Source organism: Bipolaris sorokiniana (assembly GCF_000338995.1).
Source record: "Bipolaris sorokiniana ND90Pr unplaced genomic scaffold COCSAscaffold_13, whole genome shotgun sequence".
Classification (NCBI taxonomy): Eukaryota; Fungi; Ascomycota; class Dothideomycetes; order Pleosporales; family Pleosporaceae; genus Bipolaris; species Bipolaris sorokiniana.
The window spans coordinates 383,884-401,571 of NW_006911907.1; the positions used below are offsets into that span (position 1 = coordinate 383,884).

The window sequence follows — 17,688 nt, forward strand, 5'->3', positions numbered from 1 at the left end:
CATTTTTTGTCCGCCCCGCCCCCCTCCACTCCCGAGAAATCAGAATGTCGGTCTGGCCCCTCGAATGATATCGCGATCACGTCATCCAGTTACGCCGAGTCCGCGAGTGCTACTCGAAATCCGAGAAGATTGTAATCCCTACAGCTCTGCTTTCCGAGGGCATTGGGCTTTTGAGCCTGTAGCACGATAACAAGGTGCATGCACCTGTGGAACGGATGTGAGAAAAAGGAATATTAGGATGGAATTTTCAGCCATGCGTGAGTGTGTACCTGTACCGTCTTATCCGGTTATCAGGGTACCTTGGCACATACCTACTCCCACTACAGTAAATGGGAGAAAATGCGGTAGTTAGTTGAGGCAAAGCGTGAACATGATTTGCTTGTTTTGCTTGCTTGTTCAACCCCAATGCCCTCCAAGTCCGTATGTGGGCGGGCAACCAGCCAGAAAAAAACGGACTTCAGTCGGTGTTCGCTTACCTTGCTAGACTAAAGTTCCTGATAACCACACACACACCCACACAAACTACCCCCACCATACACATCACACCGTTTCTGGCGCCACAACCCACCCCCCCCAAATATCCCACCGGACTTTTGACAAAAGCATCGAGAGTCAGTTTGTTGCAGCAAGAAAGTCCGTTAGCTTAGCTTAACTAGCTACATAGCCTAGCCAGCAAGGCAAAGCAAATGCAGGCCCCTCTTCACTGCAAGATTCAGGACTTGCGTGTGCTTGCATCGAGTGCATGAAAAGAGGAGAATGGGCAATGTGATAGCAGCCACGCATCAGCTGTGCACACCGCTTCTGCTCGGAAGCAAAAGGGAAGCCCCACAAAGGAGGACCAGAGAAGGGAAAAAAAGGACGGGACCCGGGGGGAAGACAAGGGAAATGGGGATTCGAAGATCCCACCCTCAAGCATGTGAACATTTGATTCATTTGTATTCATCAAGGAAAGGGCCCAGCCTTTCCTTTATAGAGCTACATGTAAATCGTCCATGCCGAAAAACCCTTCCCTTTTCGCATACACCCAATGCCAAACAGTGGGTGAAATGCAGTGCCAACACAAGCTGTTGAAATCACCGATTTTACTCGTGACTCCCAGTGTTGAAGGGTCTCTCGTGGTCCCCCTCCCCTCCCTCGCTTGACTAAGTATGCTAGCCAAAACCCTGCTAGACTGGGATAAGAGAGAGCCACATGTGAGCTAAACCCGCTCGCGCCGTATCACCGATCTTTCTAGCCGTGGGCCACTCCCCCAACTGAACTTTACTACTACTACTACTACCGCCAAACCGACATTGTTACATGATGATGCTTGCCTCTTGTTGCGGTGAAGCGCACTTGCATTCTGCTGTATGTAACCAACAGGGATGCTTTTTTACTTGGTGACCTGGTCGACTGGTGCGGGCTTGTTCGAGTCTGTAGCCGCTTTGCCCTGGCCTGTGATGCCCTTCTTGGGCATCTCGCCTCCGCCCGAAGCGCTCATGCCTTCGATGCCTGTTCGTTGTCATGTTAGTTGTTTGGTCTTAGAGATAAGAGTCTGATTGTTTGTTGCCATTGGCTCATTTAGGCGGGATGAAGGCGGTGGAGAGGAAGAGGGGTCGTACCATCGCCCTTTTCGAGTTCAGGCATGGGAGCTACCTTCTTAGTGTGGTCCATGGTGGCCTACAGTCTTCGTCAGTATTTCTTCTAGAGGTACTCATTGGAGACAACACTTACGTCTCCAGAGTTGCCGTGGACGATGTTCTGGCCCTCAATGGGTCCGTTGTCTGAGGATCCGTCTCCGTTGCGGGGCATGGTGATGGTGATGGTACGTGCGTGGGTTGAATGTACAGTCGTGAGTATTAGGGAAGAGAGTTGTAAGAGGATTTGCTGATGCTGGAAAGAAGAATGGGAACTCTGAGAGTTTAATATGTATATGGGATTCGTCTTGTGCAAACTGCATTGTTACGTAGAACCGCGATCAGAGGTGAGGTGCTGTGATGTCATTGTGGGGTAAGGCTGTCCAGCGAAGGGAGATGGGACCCACAACAAATACCAAATACGGACCAAATTTGGTATGTTTCGTAAGAGTGACGCAACTGGCCCTCTTTGATTTCTCGCAGCTCTTGGTTATGGTACGTAACGGGGTGTTTTTCCTTCTTCTGTTGTTGTCATGGTCGTGGTGGGAAGAATGTTCTCGCTCATGGCGCGCCGATCCGATCGTAGTAGCGTTATGAGGAATAAGTATGCGAAATGCAAAGTGCATGGAATTGCTCCTGAATCGTGAAATAAAAGAGATTGAATAGATTCGTATGATGTCTATCCCGAAGTCCAGGAACTGCCCTTTGCAAACTGTTGATGGAATCGATATTTTCTGAGAAGGATGAAGGTTTATAGGAGTATGACCGATTCATTGCAACTGAGACACTTTTGGTAGACTTTGGCCATTATTTCTGTGTTTTTTTGCAAGGAGACGAATGGAATATTGAGAAGGCAAGGCCTCCCAGTACTACACCTACCTCTCCGTATTATATCAGGAGGCTGGTTCATAAATTTTCAACCTTCCTATTCACATAAGGTAGAAAAAAGGTTATGGTAATCCGCTGTAACTCTATGGTGCTGTTCTGAACAAGACATCGAAGTAGCTACCTCCTTTACTCGTTGTCTTTCTCCTACAATCACGTCTTTATCTTAGAAATACTATTTAACTACTATATTCTGCTTGTCCTAGCATTATTTTTACGGCTAGTTTCTAAGTCTTAAATCCTTCCTTTTCTGAGTGTAGAGACTATTTCAGAGTTTTTCGTTTCATTTCATCAAGCATCGAATGGGTTCATGTCAAACGGCTGGGTAGATGAGTGCCTTATGTCTCAACATTGGCTGCCGTGTGTAGGAGCCTCAACTGGTCAAGTTGTTTCGCTGTCATAGACGCTTCCTCTGGTATTTAATCTTCATGCTGATGAGAGCCAGAAGAATGTTGCTCGCTTGTGAGCCGGAATAGAGGATGTTTTCGCTTGGAAATGGGATGCTGTAGAAGCTTCCTGTTGAAAACAGCTTCTAGCACAATATAGCGGGCTCCGTTGACCGGCTTCAAGACTTTACCAGTGTTCTGATTGACAAGTGGCATTCCGGGTCAAGCATTAACCCTACTAGTTCTAACATACTATTGTCATTTTCATGATTGACTATCACTACACCCTAACTTTAAATTATCTCGATCACTTGTGGGACACTATCCTGAAAAGCAGATCTCTGAACAAACTTTCGGCTTTCTGATAGTTCAAGCAGTGCCTCAAAATCATTAAGCTCCTCAATATCATGGCTTTGCGGTGGCTCAAAGAAAAACATTCCAATCCTAGAAAACTCCTTTCCGTCTTTTGTAGTAATTAGAAGTCCCGATGGTCCCTTGCCGGTGGTTTCGTCGAAGCAACAGATCTGAAGACTGAATATCCTGCTGCCTTCGACCTTGGAAGCTAAGGTCTCCCAGAAATCAAGGTGAACGTCTGCCAGATCAAGATCAAGATATTCGTTGTCTTCATTCATTAATGTCGGAAACTCTGGAACGCCATGGGATACGGTCTGTTGTACAAGACCTCGCACAGTTAATGATCCGGATTGCACAGCGCCGTACGGTGCCTGGGAATGAGCAGGTTGAGTTATGCATGATACGACTTCGAGCATAGGATCAACTTCAGTAAGCATAAAATCATGCCACTTGACAAATCCAACAGTAGAAGCCCATGACCATGAAGGTGCGCGATATGCTTGGAATTCGCCTTGCCGATGTGGCTGTTCATGGGACCACAGTAGCCCTAAAGGAAGATGTGATTTCCAGAGGCCTGCAAGATAGCGATCATTTGATGTTTGAGCCCAAGTCTGGGCTATTCCAGATATTGCTGGAAGTCTATCCAGCTCGTCCGATAACTTGCGATAAGTATAATGCTCAACAATATCCATCCAATTCCTGCAATCTCGGTCCTCGGCACGAATACCCTTATACATCTTGTATGTCTTGTCTAGGAGGCGAACGAGTGATGATGGTAAGCTTTGAATTGTATCATTCTCATGCATTGAAATACTCCCACAAGACCAGTGGAGCTCACAATCGGTAAATCGAAGAACTCGACGGGCAAGCAGATGCTCTTGGTAAGTCCAGCCGCGGAGATCAACCGGTGAGTTTATCTGACTACTAGAGAGTATTACCGATCCCAGTCTTCCAGATGGTGAAGCGAAGGGTAATCTATACCCGGTTGTCCCTGGAGCAGGCAGAGAGCATTGATGAAGAAACCCTTGACTGCAACTGCCAGCCCTGCTAGCTGAGAGTGTAATGAGAGAACTTGCATATATTCTATGCATTTGCGCAACTTCGGTCGCTTTATCCTCTGGGCTATCTTGGCGAATACAAAGACTGTCGATCCAAATCCAAGCAATCCCAAGATTCGAGGTCACTTGGACAGCGTCACGGATGGTTTTTGGAAGAATTGAAGCAGATACCCCACCCTTTAGTATGTCTTCTGTGCCACCATTCAACTGGAATTCTTGTGGGCCTCCCCAACAGTAGGATAGAGTCGCGTATTTCGTTCTGGCGGTATCGAGTTTGGAGGAAATAACTAGATGAACGCGGACGCACATTCCGCTCTCTTCACTGGATGTATTGATTTCCAACAACCTTCCGGGAAGAAATGGAGAGCTTGGCAATGCGCAATCTGGGTGGTTCATTTCGCACTCGTAAAGGCGTTGCCTTGCCCACGAAGCTGATTCCTGCCATCTGAAATCGTGCAGAAATGGTCGAATCAGAATGCTCTCCGCTGCTGGGTTGCCTGTTCCATTGTTAAACTTCGTTCAAGCTAGGACATGCTCCTTTATCTCTGTACCTTGACAAGCCAAGACGAAATAAGAACGTTCTTTTTGCTCCGGATGTCGCACATCTCCCCGCAATTCACCCATCGCACATCTCCAAGTGCCTCTAGCCGTTTCTAGACGCTCCGCATACTCACTAAAGAACAGTTCATATGTCCAGTTTTCTGGCCGGAAACGGGGCGAATCGCTGGTTTCTTCATTTTCATGAGTTTCCAAGATAGACTGGAGCGAATCGAAAGCTTCCTTGAAAAAAGCGCAGCCTTCTAACGCGCCATCTCGTATCCTTGAGCCCCGATATCTGATGAGGGTTCCGGAAAATACGTCATCATTGACTTTCCAGTTGCGTTCCATGCTAGGATCGAGTTCCTGCACGTTGCAGAAACTACAGGAATGGATCAAACCCGGAAAACTTGAATTAGACATCTCCAGATCTTCGCCTGGTTGAAAGCTCTCTTCATTATTCATTGTAGCTGGGCTCTAGCACTAGCCCTCAGATTACTAGTTGGTGATGTCCTTTATGTGAAGTTTTATGATCTTTTGCCATGCATCACCGTCGCTCTGGTTGGCTGCAGCAAATGCGTGGGGAGTTGTTCAAGGTTTATGCCTTCACACCGGCCTAGCCCTTCTAATCATGGTAATACACTGGTGTGCAGGATTTTCCTTCACGTGACATTTATCCAACCAATCAAGCCTACTAACTACTTAGATTAGACCTTTATAACCCGGCGTCAGCACAATCATCTGAAAAGCTATAGGATTAGATTTCCACAGAGCGTGAGTTTTGCTTTCTGAATTTGTGCTCTACAGCGGTCATAAAGCCAATAATTAGTTCTTAATATCGTGGGGAGATTAAAAAACTTGGGTTAGCTACTGCGTGAGTTCAAAAGGTTAAGAAGAATTGCGTGATGGTGTTGTAAGATACAGGACCCTATTATCTATTGAGAGAAGCTCTCAGTATTTAGGCGGAAAATTAAATAGGGCTGGACCGTTCTGAAACAGGCAAATAACATTATTGATGTGTAACTGCAGAGAAATTTCCCGCATTTAAGACGTTAGAGTCGCTTGTTTTCCAAGTACTTACAGTTTGTCTCCCCACACTGTGTCTCGCTACTACAGGGCGGACGTTACATTGTTATATACATATTTAACTTATCAGATTCGATATTTCCATAATAATTCGTACGTTACACTGTCAAATCCCCGTATAAAATTTATACATTATTCCCGGTTGCTAGACTACTGCGGAACCCTGGCAGCCAAACTAGACAGCAACAGTGCAATGGCAAACACAATATCGTCAGATAACCTCACCCCAAGCTTACATATATATCTCGCTAAAATATAGGGGCTCAACAAGTAATACAGAAACATACGGATTTCACACTTTTGTTTTTCACTCTAGCCCTGAAGTGTGAGTTTTGTCTCTCAAGGCTGCATATTCAACGGTAGAGCATCCAGACACTTGTATTGGGGTCAGATAAAGACGTGACAACAGGAAATGGCAATACAAGTATTATCGGAAAGGCACTCCCACAAGACTATAGTCTTGCATAGGGGTATACAAGACTAAACACAAGCTCATCCAATACTAAGCTTTACCACTCCACGCCAATTGCTAATAAACGATGCACTATTGCAAACCAAGAAATGAAGCCTTCGCTACCACAGCCCTTCCAGCATCCAACTCATACGTCTAGCAGTTTTGTTTACCACTCAAGATGAAGTTGCACTCTCTCGGAACCAAGACGCGTCTTTGGTGATCAAACCACGCCTCCTGGTCGCACTTGATACACGTCTTATGGCAAGTGTAGTCTCCCTTATCTATCTTGTAATTAGCAAACATACATAAATCACATATCATCCTACGCGAGAAAAAAAAACGACGAATAAACTTACAGTGACGCAGCATTCTCGAGCCAGGACAGTACTTGGCCGAGGCCGCTCCAAGAGTGAGGAGAAGAGCAAGAACAGAAACAACGTTCAGCTTTAAATCTTTTTGAATTCGAGAATTTTTCAAGATTTTCGGGTAAGAGTGTCGTTTGGTATCGTAACAAGGTAGAGGGTTTGGTGTTGACGTGAAGTTGCAAGTTCCTTGGCTTCGTTCCAAGCAGCGACAGAAGATAGTATCTGTTATATATTCATTGAAAGAAAAAGCCAAGAAACCAAGAAGAAAAATAGCCAAATGGATCAACATTTCTTGTTTGGCGGTTTACGAAGCGCCAATTTCGATAAGTAATTCGAGCATTGTGCCTATGTTTTCGGCTTTTACTGACTCGTTATAGGCAATTGTTGTTGTTGTTGTTGTAGACGGCATACTTGCCATATACTAGCAACACGATGGGTTATTGGTTAAGAATGATCGATATCGAATAGTAGGCAGTTTTTTTATTCTTGGGTTTAACAGCTATCTTTTTTATGCTCCTATTTCCTTGAAGATTTTTTTCTTTGTCGGTGAAAATTTTGAGGATATTAAGGCCGGTGATGGGGATCGTATGATAGTGCGGGATTTTATGAGAATGAAAGAAACTTGGGGGTCTGATATGGCGAGGAAGAGACGCAAGATATGATTGTGAAATAAGAGGTAGATATGAATTAGGAGAGTATAACCGTTGTAGTGATTTAGAGAGCATGTGGCATCGCATGTTGTTTGAAAGGCCAGCTCATGCATTTCGAAATCTTCAAGAGAAGAGATTTTTGATAGCGTCCTTCAATCTTTTTGAGAGAAAGAAAAACAGTAACTATAGCATATTACTGCACATCCATTAATCATGACAATGCAATGTACTTTGGAAATAGATACTTGATCGATTAGTATACACTATGCAGCACATCTGCATTTAAAGTATCACTGTCTTATGGAATATCTAAATTTCGCGCTCTACACACCTCTACCTCAAGCAGCAGTCCATCACATTGCCAGGTCAAAGTTCAAACAGACACCACTCCAACATCAAGCAAGACAGAAAAAGGCTAGAAACTACCCTAAGCGCCCCATCATAAAATCCCCACAGCCTACAAAGTCTCAACACGCATAGCAAGGAAATGAGATACGAACCCCGCCGAAACAGGGCCGTTTCCTCCAACGCACCCTCCAACTACACACCGTACCACGTTTGAATCAGCATCTGAAAACTAAACAACAACAATGTGAAGCAAATCATCAGCCCATCATTTGTGTAGACTGGATGTCCCAGGCATCTAATTCGCGAATACCTTCGATGAATGAAAACAACCAGGGGTGGTGGGTCAAATCGGGAAAGGGACCTGGAGGACTGGTATGCTACAACGGCCTTATCAATTCACTGGACGGAGCGTTGGCGACGGCGGTGAGGTATTTGATGTGTGAAAAAGGGTAAAGGTTAGAGGGGAGAAAAGGCTCAGTCCAAAGCAAACAGTCTTCTTTGCAGAGAAACAACGGTTGATCATCTTAGCTTGATTACCTAAGCTACTTGCCTCTCAACATACCAGACGACCATAATAAACACCAACATTTTTCATTTCCCACAGATCAAACCGGGCTAACCTCTCACCAACCACGCCCCATTCTAGCCTCTACCTCGCGCTCCTCACCCACCCCACAACACCAACACTGTAACCGACCAACCCGCCTACTCTTTCCCTTTCGCCCTTCGCCTCTTCCTGCCACTTCCTCAGCAATCCCACTGCCTCCTCATCCAACACCACAACATCACCATGTAACCTCAGGAAAACGCTCATCCAAGCCTGCACAAGCTCGTAATCGCGGCGCTGCGCCAGTCGCGCAGTGAGCGCCTTGATAAAAGTGCGGAGTTCCGTGTACGGCTCCGTTGTGTCGAGGGTGCGGATGGCGATATCGGCGGCGGAAGGAGGGAGAGAGGATAATTGGGATAGGAGAGGGATGTAGTCGCCTGTTTCGGTGGCGTGGGCGAGGTGCCTGCTGAATGTGTCGGTGGCGGTGGCAGCACTGGAGCGGGATGCGAGGGCTGAGCTGGAGATGCGAGATTTGGTGTCTTGGGATTCGGTGGATGCGGCAAGGGCATTGCTGTTGTTGTCATCTACGCCCTGGATCTGGTTCTGGCCAACAGAAGGTAGGAAGAATGGTGCTTTTTCGGGCGCTTTGGGTGCTTCTTTGGGTTTGTTGCGGGCGCGGATGACGTCGAGGTGGAGGAGGGTTTGCCAACGCGATTTGGGGACTAGACTGAGAGTCGTGATGTTGTCGCTGAGTTGATCCATGATGGGGACGGTAATTTCATCTTCGTCCTCGTCTCCTGCCTGCTCTTCGGCTGCAGCTTCCACAACGGCAACACCTCCTTCACCAGATGCTGTGGGTGCACTGACTGAGACGATGTCGTCCTCAGTAATCTGGCGCGTCGAAACATGCGTGAAGAGCGTTCGGTTGGTCCAGATGTGCACGCCGACCTCACCATCTAGACCCGTGGCAAGGAACTCACCGGAAGGCGAGAAAGCCACGGTGTTGCACTTCCTAGGAAGCTTCATTGCGTCAATCATATGGCCAGTTGGCAGATCCCAGACCCTGACAGTGGAGTCGGAAGCTGCAGAGATGATCCATCGGCCATCACTCGAGAAAGTGTAGTCGAGTGTTTGCAATCCGGTCTGGGAGCGAGAAGCCCAGAGCTCTCGAATGAGCTTCTTGGTAGTAATGTCGACAACACGGATAGAGCCGTCATCACAGCTCAATGCTATTAGGTCACTGTTGCGGTGATAGCGCATACCGAATATCTTCGTCATAGGATACCAATCAATCTCATGGAGCAGGATGCCCGTAGCAAAGTCCCAAAACTGGCCACGTTAGTATCGTCACAACTGGAAAGAGTATTTCTACTCACCTTGACTTTGCCATCGTCCGAACAACTTATAAGCGTACGGTTCAGAGCATCTACGGCAAGGCCAGTGATGGCTCCTTTGTGCTTTCCTTCTCCTTTGACAAATTTGCGCGGGGAATCTTCTCCGCTACCGAGAGCCTCTTCAGCCTCCAGTTGCAGCAGCTTGTACTTCTTCGCCTCGACTGAAGTAAGTCGAGCGGGAAACTTTCGCCGGAATTTGCCAGACTGCAAGTTGTACATGTCGATGGAACCACCGGCGGAGCCAATCACAGCAAATGTGCCACAAGATGAGATTGCGACACTCTTAACTTCGGTTCCGTCGCCAGTATCAAACGCCCACCTTCCTGCTCGCTTGCGACCCCAGAACCATGTCCTTGCAGTCTTGTCGCCCTCGTGTCCGGTAACGATGCTCTCCCATCCAGTCATGTTGACCTCAGGAGCTTTCTTGTCTTTGCCCTTCACTTTTGACGAGTTGTTCCAGATGCCAACTACACCTGGCATGGCACCCATGCCACCATCGCGGTTGAGGGAGCAGGCCACACAAGTAATTGCGGGGGCCTTCAGATCCTCCAACTTGGTGTGGTGCTTTGATGTCTCAGCACTTCCATTCAGCAAGCCCATCTTCTTTGCCTTTTTCTGAACAGCACCCTGGCTGAGCTCTGTACTTTGTCCATCTCTTCGCAGACTCCAACCCCAGAGACTGCGATCTTTGCTTGCGCTAAGGAGCCACTTACCAATATCATCTGAACCGTCTGAGTTGGAGGGGAGGAAACGGAGAGTCGAAACTGGTGCAGCATGCCCACCACGAGAGTGCAGGATGCGCGGGACGGGTGAGAAGGGCGTCTCGTCAAAGATCCAGCTCTTCAGCGAGTTGTCCAAGCCACTTGATACAATTACTGCCTGGCCAACGAGAAATTCAATCTTGCTGATGCCACCCCCAACTCCACCACTCGCAGATGGAGGTGGGCCGTGTGCGCCTCGCAGGGTACCCATTTTGCGACCACCCTTGTTCAGGTCCCAAAAGGTAATGTCTCCACTGTCACTGCTAGCCGTCGCCATGACACCGTCTTCACGACCATCATCACCAGCACCTAGTCCATCACTTCTGAAGGAGATGGACGTCACTGGGTGCTTCTGCGAGCCGCCGGTATTTAGGCGCATGATCTCCTTGTCTGTGCGAATATCATGTATTGTGATTGGGCCGGACTCGTATGCGATGGCGAGGAGCGACAAGGCGGGTGTTGGCTGCAGTGCGGTCACAGAGCCAAAGTCAGCAGCGGGCGGGAGGAGCGTGTACAATAGTTTTCCGGTACTGATGTTCCATATCTCAACTGATCCGTCTTTGCGGCCGACAAAGATTTTGTTGAGGTATGTTGGCATGTTGCAGATGCAGCCAGAGAGTGGGCTGGAGGAAACTCCTTGGAGAGTAGTGTAGTGCTCTAGAGAGCTAGTTCGCCAGACTTCAATCTTGGTATCGCCGCATCCTACAATCCATTCTCCAAGGACCACCAGTCTTCCGATGCGCTCGATGCCGCCACGAGGTAGCTCGAGCTCGGCGACCTTTTTTCCACGCTGGAAGATCCATACGCCGCGTTCAGAATTCTTCTTCGGTCCTGACCAGGCGGCAAAGACGACTTTTTTCCATGCTAGTGTCGCAGAGATATCCTCGGGCGTCTGGGGTCGGGTAATGAAGACAAGGTTAAGTCCGCGCTTGAGGTCATATGTCTGGAGGGAGCGGCCGACGGAGGTTGTGATCTGGAAAGTAGTCTTGCCGAGTGGAAGCGCAGTGAAGGGAACAGCTGTAGGAGATACAAGGCCTACTGTCTGTGGGATATAGGTTAGCTGCCAGTGTGTAGCTCGTTGCGTAGCATAAACTTACCCTAAAAGGCGCGAATATCTTGGACTGGCGGACAAGCTGCGCAGAGCTCCTTTCGCCATTGCTCTGTGTTTTTTGGCGTTTGGTGACTGGGCCATTGGCAGTGCCGTTGTGCACCTGGGGACTTGCCATGATTGGAGTAGGGGGGCAAGGCGCAACTAGAGGGTGGGCATGTGCTTGGAGTTGTCGCGACTTTTGAGCGGCGCAACCAAATTTTTGCGGAGATGAGATTAGATTAGATGTTTCCCGGCTAGAGCAGGGCGCTAAGAGATCGACACAGGGGTCCATCGGCGGCCTTGCATACCCACGTAGTGTTACGTAGTATGTATGGATGATGTCGCCGAAGGGTCCTCATCGTGAAGAACGACCAGGCAGGCACACTGACAAGGACCGCGACAACGAAAAGGAGGCATACAAATCAACTCTGCCATGTCATCAGGGGCCTTAGCATGTGCTGACATCAACTCTGGTCGGCTGCGCATTCCTTATGCTCAGCGGAGACAGGCCGGGCCGAAACGATAGATGCAACACGTGGCGCAGACCATACTCGCTACAGCAGCGAAAGCGATCGTCTATGGCTGGAAAGGGTAGAGTATGGTTGTGCAGTGCAGGGAGACGGCCCATTCACATCGAGCCATTGGAGCCATTGCGCCAAGTCACGCAGAGTGACGCACTATTCGTGATGGCCCGTCTGGAGCTTCTTCAGACGATACAAGAATTCGGTCTCCCAGGCCCCAGAAGCATCATGAAGTCGTGAAGGACATACGTACAGCCGCCCATCGCCCCTTGTGCCAGCCCGCCCGCCAGCCCTCGCTTGTGGAAAAGCAAGCATTTTGTCTGACAACACCCCACGCACGCGCGGGTATAAGACGCAGCATGGAGCCGTCCCTCTCCCGCACGGCAAGTTCAGAGAGCACTCAATCATGGCAACAGCTCGCCACGGCGAGCGGCGCGTCAGCAACGAGCAGCAGAAAGGCGCGGTCGAGCGAGCCGGAGACGGGCGCCGCCACCGTTGAGCGGGCGAGCGTGTCAGTGCCGTCGCTGAGCGCAAAAGCGATTCGACAAAGCCTGCCCGGCCGGCGAGCATCCAAAGCATCGGATAGCAGTTTCCTCGAGTATCTGGGAAGTGCCTGGTCTGGTTCCGCCATCGACGAGACCGATGGCTCGTCGACGCTAGAGAACTCGCGCGCAAGTCTTGCAAGCGGCCCCGTCAATCCCCAGCTGCTGCCGGACTCGTTCCGACATGGCACACCCGCCGCCGCCGCTGCTGCTGCTGCCCCTGCAGAATCCAAACGGCTATCCATCTCGTCTTTTGTGTCGGCCCTATCGCATCGTGGATACAGTTGGAGTGGTAGAAGCTCGGTAGCCGGCTCAGAGCCCGAAGGTGCGTACGTCATGCGCCTTGACCGGCCTGGCTGGCAGCTTTTTTCCCACATGCCATGACCCGTCTTGTCCTGTTTGGCCTACTACTGACTTTCCCCCCATAGCCAGAATGGACAACCCCCATGGAACCGCGACCGCCACTACTTCCCTCTCGGTCACCACCTCGAGCCAGAATGGCAGTCTCGGCACAAAGCCCTCGCCCACGCAATTGCTCTTCCAGCAGGATCAGACTGCCCCCAGCAATCACGCCCAGGGCTCCTCCTCTTCCCCCACCGCCAACAACAACAATGCTATCCCACCACATCCTGCCTCTCCCCAGCTCAACCCGCCGGCCCTCTCGTCGCAGCCCCGCCGCTCGCGAAGCCGTACCGCCCAGAGACGCATTAGTGGAAGCACCGCTCCGAGCAGCAGCCCAGCCAGCAGAGACATGCGCGAGAAGAAGCCGACAAAGGGCATAATTGGCGTCTGTGCCCTCGAGTCAAAGGCCCGCAGCAAGCCCGCACGCAACATTTTTGGAAAGCTCGTCGACGAGTTCGAGGTCAAGATCTTTGGCGACAAAATCATTCTCGATGAGGCCGTAGAGAACTGGCCCATCTGTGATTTTCTCATTTCCTTCTTCTCAGACGGCTTCCCTCTCGACAAGGCCATCGCTTACACCCGGCTACGGAAGCCCTTTTGCGTCAATGACCTGCCCATGCAGCAGGTTTTGTGGGACCGTCGTCTGTGTCTTGGCATCCTCGATAAGCTCAATGTGCCCACCCCGAAGCGCATTGACGTGAGTCGGGACGGTGGACCAAGACTGCCCTCTGCCGAATTTGCAAAGACTTTGTACGAGCGAACTGGCTTAAAGCTTGAGGGGCCCGAGGACGGCACCGGTGGCGGTCTGCCCGCGCCCAAGAAAGTAGAGCTGATTGACGACGGCAACACAATTTTTGTAGATGGTGCCACGCTGACCAAGCCCTTTGTGGAGAAGCCCGTGAGTGGTGAAGACCACAATATCCACATCTACTTTCACAAGAAAGATGGCGGTGGTGGCAGGAGGTTGTTCAGGAAGATCAACAACAAGAGTTCAGAAAAGGACGACACTCTTGAAGTGCCAAGGGCCATTACCGAACCAGGAAGCAGCTACATCTACGAACAGTTTCTGCGGGTCGAAAACTCAGAGGATGTCAAAGCATACACTGTCGGACCCAATTTCTGCCATGCCGAGACGAGGAAATCACCCGTTGTCGACGGTCTCGTCAAGCGAAATCCAAGCGGCAAGGAAGTCCGCTATGTAACGAAGCTGAGCGATGCAGAAGCCGCTATCGCATCAAAGATATCAGAAGGCTTTGGCCAACGCGTGTGTGGCTTCGACTTGCTTCGCACTGGAGAACAGAGCTACGTCATCGATGTCAACGGCTGGAGTTTTGTCAAAGACAACGGCGATTACTACGACAGAGCAGCTACTATCCTCAAAGACATGTTCCTCAAGGAAATTGCACGCAAGCAACACAAAAATGCTGCCCAACACGCCGCTGCTGATGCACAGTCTGGCCCAGAGGGTACTTCTGGTTCTGCCACTGGAACAAAGAATGGATCAGGCCATCGCAAGACTCTAGGGAAGCTCTTCAAGAGTCCTAGTATGTCTAAGGTGCATCCTGGCCCGATTCATGCTCACCTTCCACACATGAGACAATCCAGCACTATGCCCTCTTCGCCTGAGACATCGTTGAGTACAACACCCGTTGCAACTTCGCCCGGTCTTGAAAGGCCCAATTCTTCAGTAATGCTCAGTCCGACAACGGCCACTTCTACAACACTCCCCCAAGGCATAGTATCTGACCCTGACGTGCCGCTTCCGTCTGCATTCGAAGACGACGATGAAGACATGAATCTCGAACCAAAAAGATCAATGTCGACCGATCATGTTGACGTACCACCTCCTGCGACTGCAGCACAATGGAAACTGAAGGGCGTCGTTTCAGTCATTCGCCATGCTGACCGTACGCCTAAGCAAAAATTCAAGTACACTTTCCACAGCAAGCCCTTTGTCGACTTGCTCAAGGGGCATCAAGAGGAAGTGCTCTTGATTGGCGAAGCGGCCTTACAAAGCGTCAGCGATGCAGTAAAGGTGGCCATGGAAGAGGGCATAGAAGATCCAAAGAAGCTGCGTGAACTGCAGTTATACCTAACCAAGAAGGGAGCATGGCCTGGCACCAAGGTACAGATCAAGCCAATGTTCCGAAAGAGGAGGAAGGAAGAGTTGCAGCCGGGAGAAACTCTGCCTGAAGAGACACCCGAAGCGCAAAAGCCGGATCCGATAGAAACTGAAGGTCAAGATGCAACGGGAAAAGTGGACAAGGATGGCGAGCCGGAGTTACTCAAGAACCGCAGTGACTCCATGTCTGGCGTCACCTTGTCTCGTATAACCGCCCAAGATAACAACATGGTCCTCGATAAGCTACAGCTAATCATCAAGTGGGGAGGCGAGCCAACCCATTCGGCTCGACACCAGACCCAGGACATGGGTGCAAACTTCCGCAACGATCTCTTGCTGATGAATAGGGACGTACTTGACGATGTTCACATATTCAGCAGCTCAGAGCGACGAGTCACCACCAGCGCACAAATCTTTGGTGCATCTTTCCTAGACAGGGATCAGTATCTGGCCGAACACATCCAAGTTCGCAAAGATCTTCTTGATGATTCCAACGCGGCCAAAGATGTCATGGATAAGGTCAAGAAGAAGCTTAAGACTCTACTGCGCGCTGGTGACAAAGCTCCACCACAGTTTGCTTGGCCCAAGGATGTGCCTGAACCATATCTTGTCGTCAGGCAGGTAGTAGATCTTATCAAGTTCCACCAGCGTGTCATGAACCACAACTTTAAGAAGATCAAGACGGAAGCCATCTCATCGCTGGCTGCACTAGCGTCGCCAACGTCCGGATCGCAACCAGAGCAGTCCCAGTACACCAACGTCAGCCACATTCAGTCCCGTTGGTGCTGTAACGAAGGCCCCGAACTGTTCAAGGAGCGTTGGGAGAAGCTCTTCAAGGAGTTTGGCGACGCCGACAAGGTCGATCCTAGCAAGATATCTGAACTCTATGACACGATGAAGTTTGATGCTCTTCACAATCGCAACTTTCTCGAGTGGGTTTTTACGCCAGATGCCACTTTCGTGGACGAAGAATCCATCGCCGATGGTTCTAAGCAAACTACGCCCGACAATTCATCTGCTAAATCTATACCTGTGGGTCCAACTCCATCAGAAGCCCAGTTGAAAGCGGAAGCGAAAGAGCAGAACGCCGAGAAACCCCAAGAGAAGGATAGGAGCAGCTTGTCTCATCGTATGGGCTTTAGGCGCAGGTCTGAAATTTCCATCAAAGCACCTGCAGCACCATCTTACGCGCACGAATCGTACTTTAAGTTGTACTCTGGCGTCGGGACCGCTTCCTCCAAGCCTCAGACAGACGTGCGTCTCGTCAAGCTGCGCGAGATGTACCATCTCTGCAAGGTTCTCTTCGATTACATTGGTCCTCAAGAGTATGGTATCGAGAGCGAAGAGAAGCTGGAGATAGGATTACTTACCTCACTCCCCCTGCTCAAGGAGATTGTCGGGGACCTCGAAGAACTCCAAGCATCCGACACTCCAAAGAGTTTCTTCTACTTCACCAAGGAGTCGCACATTTACACCCTGCTCAACTGCATCCTGGAAGGTGGTATCAAAACAAAGATCGAACGCAACGCTATTCCCGAGCTCGATTACTTGTCACAGATCAACTTTGAACTCTATGAGTCTGAGAATGCTAGCATCGGTGACCAACCGCATACTTTCAACTACAGCATTCGTATCACTTTGTCGCCGGGTTGTCACGCTTTTGCTCCGCTTGACGTGTAAGTTACAATTCATATATTTTATCACAACATTACTAACACCAGCAGGCAACTCGACTCAAGACACATGATTGGCTTCGCTCCCCGCCGCAGTCTAACGCTGCACCAAGACTGGAAAGAAGTCCTCGAGACGCTCCGCGCAAAGTTCCACACGTAAGTCTTCTTTTTTTGTCTCATTCGCAATACTCCTTACTAACATCATGCCCAGCGTCAAACTGCCCAAATCCTTTGTCGCTATTGATCTTAGTGAAAAGGTGCCCGAGGCTTTTGAACGACACACTAACCCCAAGGGCAAGGAGCACAACATGACGGAGAGCGAAGAGCGCGGTCGAACAGAAGAGAGGGGCGAAGGCGCATCGCTGTTACCTATTACGAATGAGAAGGGATATGTTTTTTCGCCCACCGGTGGGGTTGTTAGTTCAGAGAATTCGCAGCTCAAGGAGATGAGTCCAACGAATTTGCCCCCGCCGATGATGGATGAGAAGGAGTAATGAGGGAGGAAGTGTACTAGCAAAACTACTGTGTTTCTTGCAGACCTTTCTGGAACAGTCTGTATGTGGTCGGTATCAAAGTTTACGCTTTCCACGTATTTTACACGAATAGGATTAGAGAGGCGTTTTTTATTCATGATAATGGGTGCAAGGCGTTTGAGCAAGAGGTCGGGCGGTGGAGTACGGGGTTAGATGGATAGGATGAAGTCGGGCATATTGTTCACTACTGCATATCAAACAAACAACTCGACATTGTTGAAATGCATTGCCGTCAAAGTCTCCTAAAGATTGACACATTCGTATAGAAAAAAAATGATAGCATTGCCTTTCTATTCACCTTACGATTCATGCTCCCTTGCTCCGAACAGCTGACATGACTCCATACCTTAGTTCCCCCCATTAC

The 17,688-nt window shown here is 49.6% G+C and overlaps 4 protein-coding genes across 4 annotated transcripts; 1 reads left to right on the top strand and 3 right to left on the bottom strand.

The window, feature by feature from the left end:
• Positions 1 to 1,372: 1,372 nt before the first annotated feature.
• COCSADRAFT_149130 (uncharacterized protein) lies at positions 1,373 to 2,004 on the bottom strand (the record flags this gene model as incomplete). The annotated part of the gene is made up of 3 exons (XM_007705059.1): positions 1,714 to 2,004; positions 1,602 to 1,659; positions 1,373 to 1,491 (listed from the first exon to the last, which is right to left on the bottom strand). The coding sequence occupies exons 1-3, from the start codon at positions 1,789 to 1,791 to the stop codon at positions 1,373 to 1,375; spliced, it is 255 nt and encodes an 84-aa protein (XP_007703249.1). The 5' UTR covers positions 1,792 to 2,004.
• Positions 2,005 to 3,180: 1,176 nt separating this feature from the next.
• Positions 3,181 to 5,301, bottom strand: COCSADRAFT_29184 (uncharacterized protein; the record flags this gene model as incomplete). Its single annotated transcript, XM_007704843.1, has 2 exons — positions 3,181 to 4,796; positions 4,851 to 5,301. The coding sequence occupies 2 exons, from the start codon at positions 5,299 to 5,301 to the stop codon at positions 3,181 to 3,183; spliced, it is 2,067 nt and encodes a 688-aa protein (XP_007703033.1).
• Positions 5,302 to 8,238: 2,937 nt separating this feature from the next.
• COCSADRAFT_124055 (uncharacterized protein) lies at positions 8,239 to 11,731 on the bottom strand. The gene is made up of 3 exons (XM_007705060.1): positions 11,539 to 11,731; positions 9,663 to 11,483; positions 8,239 to 9,615 (listed from the first exon to the last, which is right to left on the bottom strand). Exons 1-3 carry the CDS (start codon positions 11,665 to 11,667, stop codon positions 8,389 to 8,391), a joined length of 3,177 nt encoding a protein of 1,058 aa, XP_007703250.1. The 5' UTR covers positions 11,668 to 11,731; the 3' UTR covers positions 8,239 to 8,388.
• Positions 11,732 to 12,280: 549 nt separating this feature from the next.
• COCSADRAFT_124057 (uncharacterized protein) lies at positions 12,281 to 17,611 on the top strand. The gene is made up of 4 exons (XM_007705061.1): positions 12,281 to 12,919; positions 13,023 to 16,794; positions 16,843 to 16,947; positions 17,003 to 17,611. Exons 1-4 carry the CDS (start codon positions 12,412 to 12,414, stop codon positions 17,283 to 17,285), a joined length of 4,668 nt encoding a protein of 1,555 aa, XP_007703251.1. The 5' UTR covers positions 12,281 to 12,411; the 3' UTR covers positions 17,286 to 17,611.
• The last annotated feature ends 77 nt before the right edge of the window (positions 17,612 to 17,688 follow it).